Source organism: Mesoplodon mirus (assembly GCF_964341445.2).
Source record: "Mesoplodon mirus genome assembly, chromosome: 15".
Classification (NCBI taxonomy): domain Eukaryota; kingdom Metazoa; phylum Chordata; class Mammalia; order Artiodactyla; family Ziphiidae; genus Mesoplodon; species Mesoplodon mirus.
This window is the reverse complement of record NC_138991.1, coordinates 49,046,059-49,060,862: the sequence shown is the minus strand read 5'-3', so window position 1 is coordinate 49,060,862 and position 14,804 is coordinate 49,046,059. Positions and strand designations below refer to the sequence as shown.

The following is a 14,804-nucleotide window of genomic DNA, read 5'->3' as shown; positions in this document are numbered from 1 at the left end:
GATTTTGGAAAGGACTCGAATACAGGAACTAGGCGGGCATCGGATGGAGAATGGGAAGGTGCGGTGGGCGAGGGAGGGGTTAGCTGCCCCCTCTCAAATTACCCGCTGGGAGGGCGCCCCCTTCGCTGCTAGGTGCCAGGCCGGCCCCACGCTTTAGATCCGGACGCTGTGCATTCGGCCGGCTGGGGAGTCGCAGACGCAGGGCGGGGAGATCCGAGCAGCGGCTGCAGGAACGGTGATAGTCATTGCCGGCGGCCACGTGAGCGCCGCGCTGAGCGTACGCCCGCCCGCCCGCCCGCCCGCGGCCCCGCCCCTGCCCGCAGTCTCCTGCCCCAGCCACAGCCCCAGCTCGGCGAGTGTCCGGATCCGCCGCCCGAACGCCGCGCGCTGCAGCTGCCCCAGCCCAGCCGACGGTCGCCGGCGCCCTTGCCCTTGGAACGCGCCCTCAGCGCCCCGGGATCGTTCCAGCGGCTCCGCGCGCCCCTCGCGCCCCGGGATCGTTCCGGCGGCCGCCGCTGCCTCCCCGGAGCGCCAGCCCGCGCGCCCCGCTCGCCGCTCCCCGGCACTCTCGGGGGGCCCGCCCGCCCTGCACCCTGGAGCACCGGGCCTCGAGCCTCTGCCAGCTCCTCTGGATCCTCGCGGCCGTGGGCAGCGGCTGCCGTGCCTCTCCGCCCGAGACAGGTAGGTAGGGCGGCGTTTGGCCTGGGGGGCCGGGATCGGGCGCTGCAAGCCTGTGCTCCCCGGTGCAGCCGGCGCCCGGAGCGCGGAGGGTCTGGGGCTTAAAAGTGGGGCCCCAGGCGGAAGGAGAGCGTGGGGGTTAAGCTCCTCGGGTTTCAGTGTTTGCTTCTGTAAAATGGGGGAGTCGTGCAGATTATCGGCAGTGTCTATTGGTAAAATACTTGGCACGTGACGGTCGGGGAGAGGCAGCTTGGGGGCCCCCGCCCGCGGCGCCTGGAGGCCCGCAGAGGGTGGGGGCAGCGCTGCCTTTCTTCCCCTGCAGGGCCCGCATCGCCCCCCCTCCCCGGCCCCTGAACGAGAGGCCCAAGTTCCGGGAACCTCCAGGACCGTGTAGACGCGCCCTTGCTGCATTGTTGTTGACTGCAGGAGTTCGGGTGTTGGCAGGCTCCGTGGACCTGTGCGCCAAGGGGCCGGGCGTTAATATGCTTGTGGCGGGGCTGGGGCCTCCCGGGTGAGTCCCGGCCTAGATTCGCCGCACCCGCCTGGGGGATTGCGGGAAACCGGCCCAGCTGCGCCCCGCGTGAGACAGATGGGCTGCTGGCAGGGGGGCGCTGCTCCCTCTGCCTTGTGGGGACGCTCTATGGGAGCCTGACTTCTGGGTCCTCGGCCCTGGAAGCTGCCTGCCTTGGGGCCGCTCAGCCAGGAAATTGTCTACCCCTCTGATTTTACAGAGGAGGAGACAGATCCAGAGTGGTCTAACGGCAGATACTAATAAGCAAGATGGACTAAGTTTGGGAATACAGAGCAAGCAGGTGGGAGCTGATAATGCCCACTCGGGGGGTGGGGGGTGGGGGGAGGGAGGGTTATTGGAGAAGGCTTCCTGGAGGAGGTGATGGAAAGGATGCCAGTGGTAGGAGGTAGGATTTAGGAGATAGAGTTTGGCAGGCGTCATTCTTCTCTGTGGCCTCCACAGCACCTTACGGTCATTGTTTGGTCGATGCATTTATTCAGCAAATACAATAAAGCTGCTTGATGATGGGAAATTAGATGTAACATGGTTGAGATTGCCATCCTCCCTCCTCTCCTGTTCTTCTTAAAGAGGGGGTGTCGGCTGGGATCCCAAGTTCTTATCTTTTGCAGAGGGCGGGGAAGCAGGAAGTCAGGGCCTGACCACCCCTTGAAACGGTTTCAGTTTACATATGATCACTTGTGTATGTTCTGTGATTTGTGGTGGGGTGTGTGTGTGTGTGTGTGCGCTTTTGGTGACAGAACAGTACTTTCTGGCTGACTACTAAGGATATATCACTGATATGATTTTAAAACATTTTTAATGAATTATGTGGCAGAGATGGCTATTGGTCACCCATGTCCTCTTCTTGGGGTATCACCTGGATGTATTTCCTGGGCTCCCTTACAGTTTGGTGGGCTACATGACTGAGTTTTGGCTGATGGAATGTGAGCAGAAATAGTGTGTGCCCCCCTCAAGCTTGGACCCTAAAAACCTCCCCACGTTCCTCATTTACCAGCAGAGTTGAGAGGACTCTGAGGGCCTGGAGAAGGGCAGAGCCACAAGCTGGAAGGAGCCTGGGCCTCTGAATGACTGTGGAGCAGAGCCTCTCCTTTCCCCCTCTCTGGTGGTCTGTGACTGTCCACTGAAGAGTATGGGGCTCCAGGAAGCTCTTTGGAAGGTCTTTGGGTATGAGAGAGGCTTGCTGGCTGTGGCCTTCCCCTCAGGGTGATCTAACTGGGCTGTTCCACAGGGGAAGGGTATCTTTAGGCCTTTTTTCTCACTCTGGTCAGACTCCCCAAAGAAGTCTTGTCCAGTCTTTGGCAGGATTGGCATCCAGTTGCCAGGACACTGAGAGCAGTGTGGAAGAAAGCTGAGGGTCACCAGCAGAAACTTGGATTTGTTCAAGCTCATTCTCTAGGATTTACTCTTTCTGGTTCTGTTCCTAAAGCTGATACAGGGAAAGTTGATGATCGGGAGTGCATTCAAAGTAATAGTGGCTGGCTGGACTGATTAAAAAATAAACATTTTTGTATTGGCGAGATCAGTTTTGCTGACCAAGAAGCTGTAGACTTAATCCCCATGAACTGAGAATGTTCTAGAAGAAAGTGGTTATAGTGACCACCACAGGATAAAAGTAGCTTGGATTAAACTCTTACAGGCAAGGCTGATGGGCACAAGAAGAAGGCTTCAAACGAAGGAAGGAGTGAGTCACTAACAGGCTGATGATGAAGTAGAAAATGACATTCTCTGGGTCCCCAAAGTCCCAGGGCTGTGGAACACCCAGAGAAGCATTTCAGAGGGCTGGAAAGTCAGAGGGCGGCCATTGTTCCGTTCTCCAGCTGTGATGCTTTCTAGACCTGGCAAGGACCCCACAGGGAGTGGCCGAAAGGCAGGAGGCTCAGCTGCAGAGCATTCTCTCCGCCAGTGGTTCTTGAACTTTAGTGAACATTGGTACCACCTGGAGGGCTTGTTTAACCATGGCTTGCTGGGCCCACCCCCAGAGTTTTCTTTAGCAGGACTAGAGTGAGGCCCCAGAATTTGCACGTGACAAGGTTTCAGGTGAGGCTGCTCCTGCTGCTAGTAGTCCCAGGATCACACTTTAAAAGTGGTTTAGCAGGGCTTCCCTGGTGGCGCAGTGGTTGAGAGTCCGCCTGCCGATGCAGGGGACACGGGTTCGTGCCCCGGTCCAGGAAGATCCCACATGCCGCGGAGCGGCTGGGCCCGTGAGCCATGGCCGCTGAGCCTGCGCGTCCGGAGCCTGTGCTCCGCAATGGGAGAGGGCACATCAGTGAGGGGCCCACGTCGCAAAAAAAAAAAAAAACCCAAAAAAGTGGTTTAGCAAGTGATGGCTGAGTGAAGCCCTGGATAGACCTGCCACTGGCTTCAGATCCACCTCCCCCATCTTCTAGCCATGTGATTTGGGGCTCTGTTCCTCAGTTTCCTCATAGGATGGAGCCAATGGTGTGTACCTCCTGGGGTTCAGGGGAGGCTTCCTGGAGGAGGTGACCTCTATCTAACCTGATCCCTGAGGGATAAGCAGAGTTGGCCAGGGGACAGATAGGGAGAGCAGGGTAGAGCATGTGCCAAGCAGATGGCACAGTGTGAGTGAGCCAAGGGAGGGGGCAACGCTTGTCCTCCAAGGAGCTGAGAGGAGTGATGGAGCAAGAGCTTTATAAGTGGTGCTGAAATGCTATGAATCTGTTCTGGGCTACATGTCTCAGGGCGGGATTGCAGTGGAGGGGAGGCTGACCAGGTCATGGAAAATGGGCCTTGGGGATGGGAGGGCCTGAAAGCAGTGCGGGTTACTTCTGTCCACATCCCATTGGCTCAAACGTAGTCGCATGGCCCCACCTAGATGCCAAAGGATTAGGGCAGGGGAGAACAAATCCATAGTGGACAGCTGGCTTCTGTGCCACAGACCAGGTCTCTCACCTCTTCTTCGCCTCGCTCACTCTGCCGCACTTTGGTGGATGAGTGAATTTTATAGATGAGGAAACTGAGGTTCAGAGAGGTTAGGTAATTTGCCCAACGTCACTCAGCTAGTGGCAGAGCCGGGACTTGAATACAGATCTGTTCATCCCAAAAGACTTGTTGGGCCCGATCCTGGTCTTGGCTGCTTTTTGAGGGCCTCCCCATGACCCAGGCTTTCCCACTCAGGATCTCAGCTGCGTCTCTGGGCTAAGTAACCCCCAGATGCCTTGTAGTTCTAACCCGATAGTCCCTCCATTCCTCCATGCCTACAATGCTCATTATACCCGCAGAAATTGCCCACTTTTGTTCAGTTATTCATTCATGCAGCCTGCATTTACAGGGAACCTAGTGTGTGCCAGGCATTGTGCTCTGGGCTGGTAGCTAGAAGGACTAAGACACGGCCCCTTTTGTTCCAGACACTCACGTGGTCTGGCCACCGAGAGGCTGTGTAAACACAGAGTTGCCCTGAGAAGTGAGACACACCGTCTCTCTGATCTGACCCACCAGGAGGACAGAGTGTCCTGGGAACATGAGAAGGGTGCCAGCGATTAAAAATTAAAATTCAAGCCCTCTTGTGCATTTTGTTAATTGAAGCTGTAATTATATTATTGTGCTTTGTATTCTAAAATGTATGTTTCTGATTTTTAAAACAGTAAAGTAGCCTTTGCACCTTAACAGTTTTATGTGAATGAAGGACAGTGAATTGCAACGATGAGCTTTAGCAGAGTGAATGTTGACTTGTCTCTCTGGGTCCAGCTGCGGGTTGCTGTTCTCATCAGCGAGTAAGCTAATTTCTCTGTCTCTGGTATGCGTGGAGATGTGTTTTTAAAGAGGAGATGAGGGAGGGTGGATTGGGGGAAGTCTCCTTGGAATCCACCAGAGTCATTCTAGAACAGGGTTTCTCAGCCTCAGCACTATTGACAGTTTGGCTGGACAGTTCTTTGTCGTGGGGTGCTGTGCTGTGCATTGTAGGATGCTGGCAGCATCCCTGGCCTCTACCCACTAGATGCCGGTTGCACTCCCAGGGATGTGACAACGAAAGGTGTCTCCAGACGTTGCCAAGTGTCCCCTGAGGGGGCAAAATTACCCCACTGTTCTAGACGATATTTGTTTCCTACTTCCACTGTAACAAATTACCACAGACTTAGTGGCTTAAAACAACACAACTTTCTTTTCTTATGGTACTGGAGATGAGAAGTTCAAAAGCCAAGGTGTCAGCAAGGCCATGTTCTTTCTGAAGGCTGTAGGGAAAATCTGTTGCCATGCTTTTCCAGTTTCTGTGGGCCACCTGCATTCCTTGACTTGTGGCCCCTTCCTCTGTCTTCAAGGCCAGCTGCAGAGCATCTTCAAAATTTCTCTATGACCCCTGCTTCCATTGTCACATCTCTTCCTCTGACTCTGACCCTCCTGCCTCCTTTTTATAAGGACTCACTGGATAATCCAGGATACTGTCCCATTTCAAGGTCCTTAATCACACCTGCAAAGTCGCTTTTGCCACATGAGGGAACATATTCACAGGCTTTGGGAATTACGATGTGGGCATCTATGGAGGGGCATTATTCTGCCCGTGACATAGACTGCTGGGTCTCTGGGTATGATGGAAATGCTTATGGAGGGCCTGGGAGGAGGGAAGTGACTTAGGAATTGGGGAGTGGGGTATGGTCAGAGCATAATAGCAGCTGGTGCTTTTGAGGACAATTCTCTATCAGGCACCATGGGCCTGATCTCACTAACAACCCCAGGGGTTAGCTGTCCCCTGTTTTACAGACAGGAAACCACCCAGAGAAGGCTTTCCGGAGGGGGTAAAAATTTGAGCTGGATTTTGAAGGGAACAGAGGGGTTTGGCAGCAGGTGGGAGAGGCATTCCAGAAAGAGTGTCCTTAGGGTGCAGGGGCAGGGAGGTGAGAACTTGGTTGTGAATGGGGACTGGTTCTTGGGTGGGGACATCTGTAAATCAGTCCTTTTTCTCTGACATGAACTGTGTTATTTCTTGAAATAGTTTTAATAAATGTTTATTCATGAGCACCCACCACATCCTGGAGTATATATGTTAATAAGTCACTGACCCCGAACTCTTAGCTGGAGGCTTGACTTAGTAACTCCTGATGTGGCACTTTGTTACCCTCCACACCGGCAGCAAATTAATGAAACTCAGCCTGGAAAGGTATTTGATTAGCACCTTATGAGCCCTGCTTAGTGCCAGGCACTGTGCAGGTAAAGAGTCAAGGAAGTCCCAGCCTGCCACATGGAGTCTGTTGTTTCAGGCTCCTAGTTGGGGAGCCAGGATTCAAACTGGGCCCTGTGACTGCAGAACACTGTGTCTCGGGCAGTACACTGAGCTTTGGTTTTTGTTTCTTTTATTTTCACCAACTTTTTTTTTTAATTGATGTATAGCTGATTTACAATGTTATAGCAGGTTCAGGTGTACAGCATAGTGATTCAGTGTTTTTACAGATTATTCTCTATTAAAAGTTATTACAAAATAATGGCTGTAATTCCCTGTTCTATAAATATAATATATCCTTGTTGCTTATTTGTTTTATACATAGTAGCTCATATATCTTAACTTGCCCCTCCCTTTATCCCTGTCCCCACTACTTTTGGTTTCTGTATCTATGAGTCCCAGGCATGTTTGGATTCAGAATCTCAAATGATGTCATCACTGTTCATTTTTCTCTTCATCTCTTGTTCTGCTCTTCACCAAAAGTCAGCTTTGTTCTCTGGTGGCCTCAGCCCCTGTCTCAGATTAACATCCTGCAGGAAAGGACTGACCTTCTCTTCCAGTTGCTCAAGCTAAAGCCCCAGGCTTACCTGAGATTAGGCCATAGTGGTTTGACTTGAGTCACATGCCCATCTCTGAGCCAATCACTATGGCCAGGTGCCCAGTGCTGTGATTGGCTTAGTGGGGTCATGTGACACACCCCATTACCTGGGGGCGGATCCCCAACCCCAACCCCAACCCCATGACTGGAGAGTGGGGGAGAAGCAGATCCCCAAACAGAAAGAGGTGCGTGACACAAGGTGGCCCATAAGTCACCTGGTCCACTGTGGTCGCAGTTGAGGACCATTGAGTTCTGCCGTGCTGGCCATATACTAGTGCGTGTACTGGTGGTTCAGCACAGCCCGTGTTGGCTCTGGGGTGCTGGCTCCCAGGAGTGGTGGGTGGGAGACTCCAGATCATTTCTACATCAGGAAGGCAGCTGCCGGGGCTGAAGGGAGCCCCAAGGAGGGCTTGTGGTCACTGTGGCTTGGCCCACAGGCCTTGACCTAGGCACTGCCATCATCATTTCCTGCCCCAGTGGCTGCCAGAGAAGCCCTTTACAGCAAGACGCAGTGAGAGCAGTGGTTCAGTGGCCAGAGCCGAAGATAGCCTGTCCCCTGAGGACCCCTGAAGAAGCTTGGCTTGGCTGCTAACCAGGCGTCCAGGTCACCAGCCTGGCTGGGACCCAGGATTCAGCCCCCTTTATTGATGGTACTAAAAATGATGATGATATTTATAGTCTTAGTGCTTATTCTGTGCTAGCACTGTCAAGTTAGTGGGGTGGGTACAGCTCTGCATCCCAGGTTATAATGAGGAACCCAAGGCCAAGAGGTAAAGTCACATACCTAGTAAGTGGCAGAGTTGGGGCTTGAACTTGGGTCTGACTCAGAACTCTGCTCAGCTGCCTCTCCATAGAAATATCTTCCCAGGATGTGTCAGGGCCTGGGAGGGGAAGATGTGGATGCCTGAGTGAGGGCAGAGGAAAGCTTCTCGAGAATCCTGATGTCTTGGGAACTGGGGTTCTGCTCCTGGTCTCAGTCTCTCTGCTCACAGAGAGGCCCTTTGTGGGCCGGGCAAAGCCCAGGTTAGATGGAGATTCCTAAGAGGCTGGTGTTGGAACAGGCATCATGGGGCTGAGTTATGGGCCAGTGAGGGCTCCTTGCCTGTCCAGGGGAATCCACCATCCTCCAGGTGTTCAGTCTTTATGGGCAGATGTGGAAGCAGCTACCAAGTTAGGACTCTGGATTGAGACCACAGTTTTCCCAGGCTGACGTGCCCAGGCATCAACTTGTCATAAGAGATATGATGTGACTTTTTATGACATGGGAGAGAAGGGGCATGGGACCAGATAGAATTAGCAAGTAGTAGGAAAAAAAGAAAATTATAGTCTATTATGTAAGTTTAGATAGCAAACTCTGAAGGTTGTGAGTCTAGGATAATTATGGTGCCCCATGATGTAAGATTATGCTGCCCCAGTCTCTCTCTGTTTCATGGCTCTGCCATCCTTGGCACATGGCTTCCTTCTCATGAATAAATTTAGCTGCTTGAGCTCCAGCCATCACACCTGCATTCCAGCCAGCAGGAAGGAGAGAGAGCAGAAGGTTACATTCCCTCTTTTTAAAAACCATTCCCTAGATAAACAACAAGGTCCTCCTGTATAGCACAGGGAACTATATTCAATATCCTGTGATAAGCCATAATGGAAAAGAATATGAAAAACAATGTATGTATATGTATAACTGAATCACTTTGCTGTACAGCAGAAATTAACACAACATTGTAAATCAACTACACTTGAATAAAATAAATTGAAAAAAAAAAACCTTCCTAAAGTTGCATACAACCCTTCTGCTCATATCCCCTTGGCCAGAACTTGGTCACATGGTCACGCCTAATTGCAAAGTAATCTGGGAAACGTAGACCTTATTATGAGTGGCCGCATGCTTAGCTAAAAAGCAGTGGTTCTGTTATTAATAAGGAGAGAATAGCTGTCGGGGGACAGTTAGCAGGCGTTGCCACAGGTGCCTTTTTTTTTTTTTTTCCACAGCTGCCTTTTAAAAGCAAATGTATGACAACTGAAAAGCCATGAAACAGATCCCCCTCACTCAGTTCTGGAATACATATCAAGTGCCTGCCGAGTACAAGGCACTGTGCCAACAACTAGGGTCACAGCTGCTTGTCTGCAGTTCATTTTGTTTCCCAGGGCCGAGGAAAATGTCAGGTCTGTGGTGGGACGTGGCCAAGGGCTGGGGTTCTGGTCCTAATTCCCCTGTGAACTCCTGTGGAGCCTCAGTCAGGCTACTTTCCCGCTCAGCTCCCCTCACAAATGGGGAAGTTGGCGAGATGAACTAATTTAGTCAAGGTCACCAGCAGCACAGCTACGATTTGCACCCTTTGGCAGCCTGGCTCCTGAGCCCGGGCTCTTCACTGCTGGGCAACACTGCCTGGAGGTCCGTAGCTGAGGCTGTGGCTCCGGCCCCTCCCCTGGCACCAGCGCAGCCCCAGCGGCCAGTAACCTGGCTGGGCTGCTGGCAGCTCCAGGCAGCTGTGTCTCTTGGTCAGCAGGGACTCTGGCCAAGGGCTGACCAGGGCAGAGTAGGCATTGGGGCTGGGAGCGGCCGAGGTGGGGGAGAAGTGGGCACAGGGCCCGGGGACGATTTTGGTAACAAGCAAGATCAGGTGGCTTTGGCATCGGTTCCAGGCGGTGACTGTCTTACCCAGAGGATCAGAAGCAAACTCGGAGGTTGATACCCAGAGCAGCGATTTTCAAACTGAGTTGAGTAATCAGTATGGGTGGTGCATTAAAGATAAAGAGTAAAAAAGAAAGAAAAACAAGTAGAATCGAAAATAGCAGAGGGCATTGTACAAGGTAAGGCTAAGTACAGTTTCCTGAAATTTTAACTTACATTTTGTAGATGGGTACTGGGTTAGGATATAAATATATTTCTTGCTCTGATGACTGTCAAGAAAATGCTGAAGCCTCAGGTCTAGAAAACTCCCTCCCGATGGAAACAGCTGTTAATAATAATTGGAATTAGTTGATTTAAATTTTTTTTAAGTTTTTTCACTTTTTAATTTTTTTTATATTGAAAGCAACCAGCTTTGTAAAAACTTAAAACAGGGCTTCCCTGGTGGCGCAGTGGTTGAGAGTCCGCCTGCCAGTGCAGGGGATACAGGTTCGAGCCCTGCTCTGGGAAGATCCCGCATGCCGTGGAGCAACTAAGCCTGTGCGCCACAAATACTGAAGCCTGTGCGCCTAGAGCCCGTGCTCCGCAACAAGAGAGGCCACCGCCACGGGAGGCCCGCGCACTGCAGCGAAGAGTAGCCCCCGCTCGCTGCAACCAGAGAGGGCCAGTGCGCAGCAACGGAGACCCAATGCAGCCAAAAATAAATAAATTAATTTTAAAAAAACCACTTAAAACAGTATAGAAGTGTACAAAGTGTTAAAAACTTCCTTCCACCCCCCAGCTGCCAGTCCCACTGCCCATCGCGGTGCTGATAGCGCTCCTGTGGGCCCTTCAGGGACATACCGTTTCTTTTCACACAGATAGGATCACCATAATGTAATTGCTCTTGTGCAACTTGCTTTCTAAATGTAACGGGTTTTCTTTTTCTTTTCTTTTTTTCTTATTATTTTTAATCTTTTTAAAAAACATTTATTTATTTTATTTTTGGCTGCATTGGGTCTCTGTTGCTGCACTCGGGCTTTCTCTAGTTGCAGCGAGCTGGGGCTACTCTTCATTGTGGTGCATGGGCTTCTCATTGTGGTGGCTTCTCTTGTTGCAGAGCATGGGCTCTAGGTGTGCGGGCTTCAGTAGTTGTGGCAGGTGGGCTCAGTAGTTGTGGCTCGCGGGCTCTAGAGCACAGGCTCAGTAGTTGTGGCACGCGGGCTTAGTTGCTCTGCCGCAGGTGGGATCTTCCCAGACCAGTGATCAAACCTGTGTCCCTTGCATTGTCAGGTGGATTCTTAACCACTGTGCCACCAGGGAAGTCTCATGTCTTTTCTTTTTTTAAACATTACATTATTGAAGTATATTCACAAACCTACCAATCCACTTATTTAAAATGGATTTAATATAGTCAGTGGTTTTTTCATGTATTAACAGAGTCATGCAACCAACACAATCGGTTTTAGAACATTTTCATCCATTCAGAAGAAACCCTTTAGTGATTGTTCCCCATTTCCCCCCAACTCTCCCCTCTCCCATCCCTAGGCAACCACTCACGTACTTCCTTATAGATCTGCCTTCTCTGGACTTTTCATATAAATGGAATCGTTCAATATATGGTCTTTTTTGAACTGTCTTCTTTCACTTAGCCTCAGTACTTCATTCCTTTTGGGGGCTGAAGAGCATTCCGTTGTATATATAGACCACATTTTGCTGATCCATTCATCAGTTAATGGATGTTTGGGTTTTTTCCCCTTTTGGCTATTGCGTGTAATACTACTATGAACCATATGTCACACGTTTTTGTTGTGGACATGTTTGGGTATTTACCTAAGAGTATAGTTGCTGGATCATATAGTAATTCTGTGTTTAACTTTTTGAGAAACTGCCAGGCTCTTTTCCAAAGTGACTGCACCCTTTTACATTTCCATTAATAGTATATGAGGGTTTCCAATTTCTCCCCATCCTCACCAACACTTGTCATTTTCCACTTTTAAAATTCCATCTATGCTAGTGGGTGTGGCTTTGATTTGCATTTCCCTAATGGCTAATGATGTTGAGTATCTTTTCATGTGTTTACTGGCCATGTGTATCTTCTTTAGAGAAACGTCTGTTCATATCCTTTGCCTTTTTTTTTTGGCTGTGCTGCGTGGCATGTGGGGTGTTAGATCCCTGACCAGGGATCAAACCCATGCCCCTGCAGTAGAAGCGTGGAGTCTTAACCACTGGACTGCCAGGGAAGTCCCCCTTTGCCCATTTTTTATTTGGATTATTTGTCTTTTTATTGTTAAGTAGTATGAGTCCTTTACATAGTCCCTTATCAGACATGATTTGCAAAAATTTTCTCCCATTCTGTGAGCTGTCTCTCCAGTCTCATGGTGGTGTCCTTTTTTTTTTTTTTTTTTTTTTTTTTTTTTTTTTTTGCTGTACGCGGGCCTCTCACTGCTGCGGCCCCTCCCGTGGCGGAGCACAGGCTCCGGACACACAGGCTCCGCGGCCATGGCTCGCGGGCCCAGCCGCTCCGCGGCATGTGGGATCTTCCGGGATCGGGGCACGAACCCGTGTCCGCTGCATCGGCAGGCGGACTCTCAACCACTGCGCCACCAGGGAAGCCCCATGGTGGTGTCCTTTGAAGCACAAAAGTTTTTAATTTTGATGATATCCAGTGTATCTATTCTTTTGTTGCTTGTGTTTTTGGTGTCCTATCTAAGGTTTTGCCTAATTCAGTGTCACAAAGATTTTCTCTTATATATTCTTCTGAGAGTGTTAGAGTTTTACTCTTATATTTAAACCTTCGATCCATTTTGAGTTAATTTTTTTGGCCACACTGAGCAGCTTGGGGATCTTAGCTCCCCAACCAGGGATCAAACCCATGACCCCTGCAGTGGAAGCACGGATTCTTAACCACCAGACCTCCAGGGAAGTCCCCATTTTGAGTTAATCTTTGTATATAATGTAGGAAGGTGTTCAACTTCATCCTTTTGCATGTGTATATTCACTTGTCCTGGCACCATTTATTGAAAAGAGTATTCTTTCCGCATTGAATTGTCTTGGTACCCCTTTCAGAAGTCAATTGGCTGTAAATGTGAGGGTTCATTTTTGGACTCTCAGTTCTGTGTCTATCCTCATGCCACTATCAACTGTCTTAATTACTTTAGCTTTGTAGTAAGTTTTGAATTCAGGAAGTGTGATTCTTGTAACTTTTACAAGATTCTTTCGGCTATTCCGGGTCCCTTGAATTTCCATGTGAACTTTAGGACCAGTTTGTTAATTTATTCAGTGAAGCCACTGGGATTCTGATAGTGATTGGGTTGAATTTGTAGATCAGTTTTGGGAGTATTGCCACCTTAGCTATGTTAAATTTTCTGATCTATGAACATGGGATATCTTTACACTTATTTCGGTCTTCTTTCATTTCTTCTGACACATTTTGTTTCTCACTGTACAAGTCAAGCACTTCTTTTGTTAGCCAAGATGTTTTATTTATTTTTTTATGGCCACATGATTTGTGGGATCTTAGTTCTCCGATCAGGGATTGAACCCGTGTCCCCTGCCATGGAAGTGTGGAGTCCTAACCACTGGACCTCCATGGAATTCCCTAGCCAAGTTTTTTATTCTTTTTGATGCTATTATAGATAAAATTGTTTTCTTAATTTCATTTTTGGATGTTTTCATTGCTAGTATATGGAAATACTATTGATTTTTGTATCCTACAATGTTGTTGAACTCTTTCTTGACTATCTTTGCATGTCCTTGAGTATCTAGAGCTTCCTTTTTCTTTGTAACAGTCACACAGTATTTCATGGTGTAGAAAAACTGTAGTTTATATAACAGGCCTCCATTGATGGTCATTGTGGGCTCTTCCCTCTTTTTACTGTTACTGATTGTGCTACAGAGAACGCTCTTCAGGCCCCTCATCCATTCCGAGGACGTGTGTTGAGTGTCTGCTCTATGACAGGCATTCTTAAGGCAACAGGGCTACAGATGATAAAGAAGTTAAATGAGATGATTTTGGCTTGGGAAAATCTCTTTGAAGAAAATAAAACAGGGTGATGTGCTAGGGAGTGTGACTGGGTGTGTGTTTGAGAGGGGTTCTTTGAATTGAATCAGAAGAGATTTCTCTGGAGAGGTGACTTTTGAGCTGGGATCCAAATGATGAGAAAGACCCACTGTTGGGAGATTGGGAAGGTTGTTCCAGGCACAGGGAACACAACAAGTACAAAGGCCCCGAGGTGGAAAATGGGCCCCCAGTGTTCACGGAACACAGAGAAATCCCATGGGCCTGGAGAGCTGCCAAGGCCGGAGGAGAGGTGGACAGGGGCCAGACTAACACAGGCCTGGTAGCCTTAAAAGGCGTTTGGATTTTGTTAAGAATGTCAAGAGAAGCTGCTGGAGGGTGTCAAGCAGGGAAATGATTTGATCTAATTTATGTTCTAAAAAGATCAGCCTTGTGGCTTAAGAAAGCTTTATTTTCTGTTTTAAGTGCTGAGTTCTTCAAAGTGGAATTACTGGGTGGAGGGGTTTGTACATTTAAAATGTTCCTAGACACTGCCTGCCTGTGTCTCCCCTAAAGGTAGTAGTAGTTTTCACTCTGAGGGTGCCCGCTCCTTCTGTGCCAGGGGCATTCGGGGTGAGGTGCCCTGCAAGCTCTCAGCCCCTGGACCCCAGCACCCATTCTCTTGCTTCCTTGCAGGACCCTCACTGCTGCATTTGCCCAGTAACTCTGGCTGTGCCGCCCAGCCCTTGGGTAAGACGGGCGTCCTGGGAACATGGCAGAGGAAGACCTCATCTTCCGCCTGGAAGGCGTGGATGGCGGCCCGACCTCCCGGGCTGGTGATTCAGATGCAGACAGCGATGGTGAGGAGGGCTACTTCATCTGCCCCATCACTGATGACCCGGGGGCACACCAGAATGTTAATTCCAAGGTTAATAACTACTACAGCAACCTAGCCAAAAGCCAGCGCTACGGCTCCAGCGGGTCCCCGGCCAGCTCCTTCCATTTCAAGGTGAGTGGTCCCCCCCACCCGTTCCCCCCCTCCCCCCTCCCCCTCTCCCCCTGCCCAGCTCACCTGCCGTAGGGATGGGAGGTTGGGGTCGCTGGTTGAGGTTGTTTCCAAACTCTCACCAGTGCGTAAATTCTGGATCTGAGGCTATGCCTGTTAAGCTGGGAAGATTTGGTTGTTTTAATATAAGTTTCATTACTTTAGAGCAGTGT

The 14,804-nt window shown here is 49.9% G+C and overlaps 1 protein-coding gene across 1 annotated transcript in view; it reads left to right on the top strand.

The window, feature by feature from the left end:
- Window positions 1–331: 331 nt before the first annotated feature.
- Window positions 332–14,804, top strand: part of EEF2K (eukaryotic elongation factor 2 kinase) — a 61,489-nt gene continuing 47,016 nt past the window's right edge. The window contains exons 1-2 of the mRNA XM_082645192.1: window positions 332–681; window positions 14,283–14,595. Of these exons, the coding sequence (XP_082501318.1) occupies window positions 14,359–14,595 (237 nt within the window). The 5' untranslated portion in view covers window positions 332–681; window positions 14,283–14,358. The remainder of the gene's footprint in view (window positions 682–14,282; window positions 14,596–14,804) is intronic.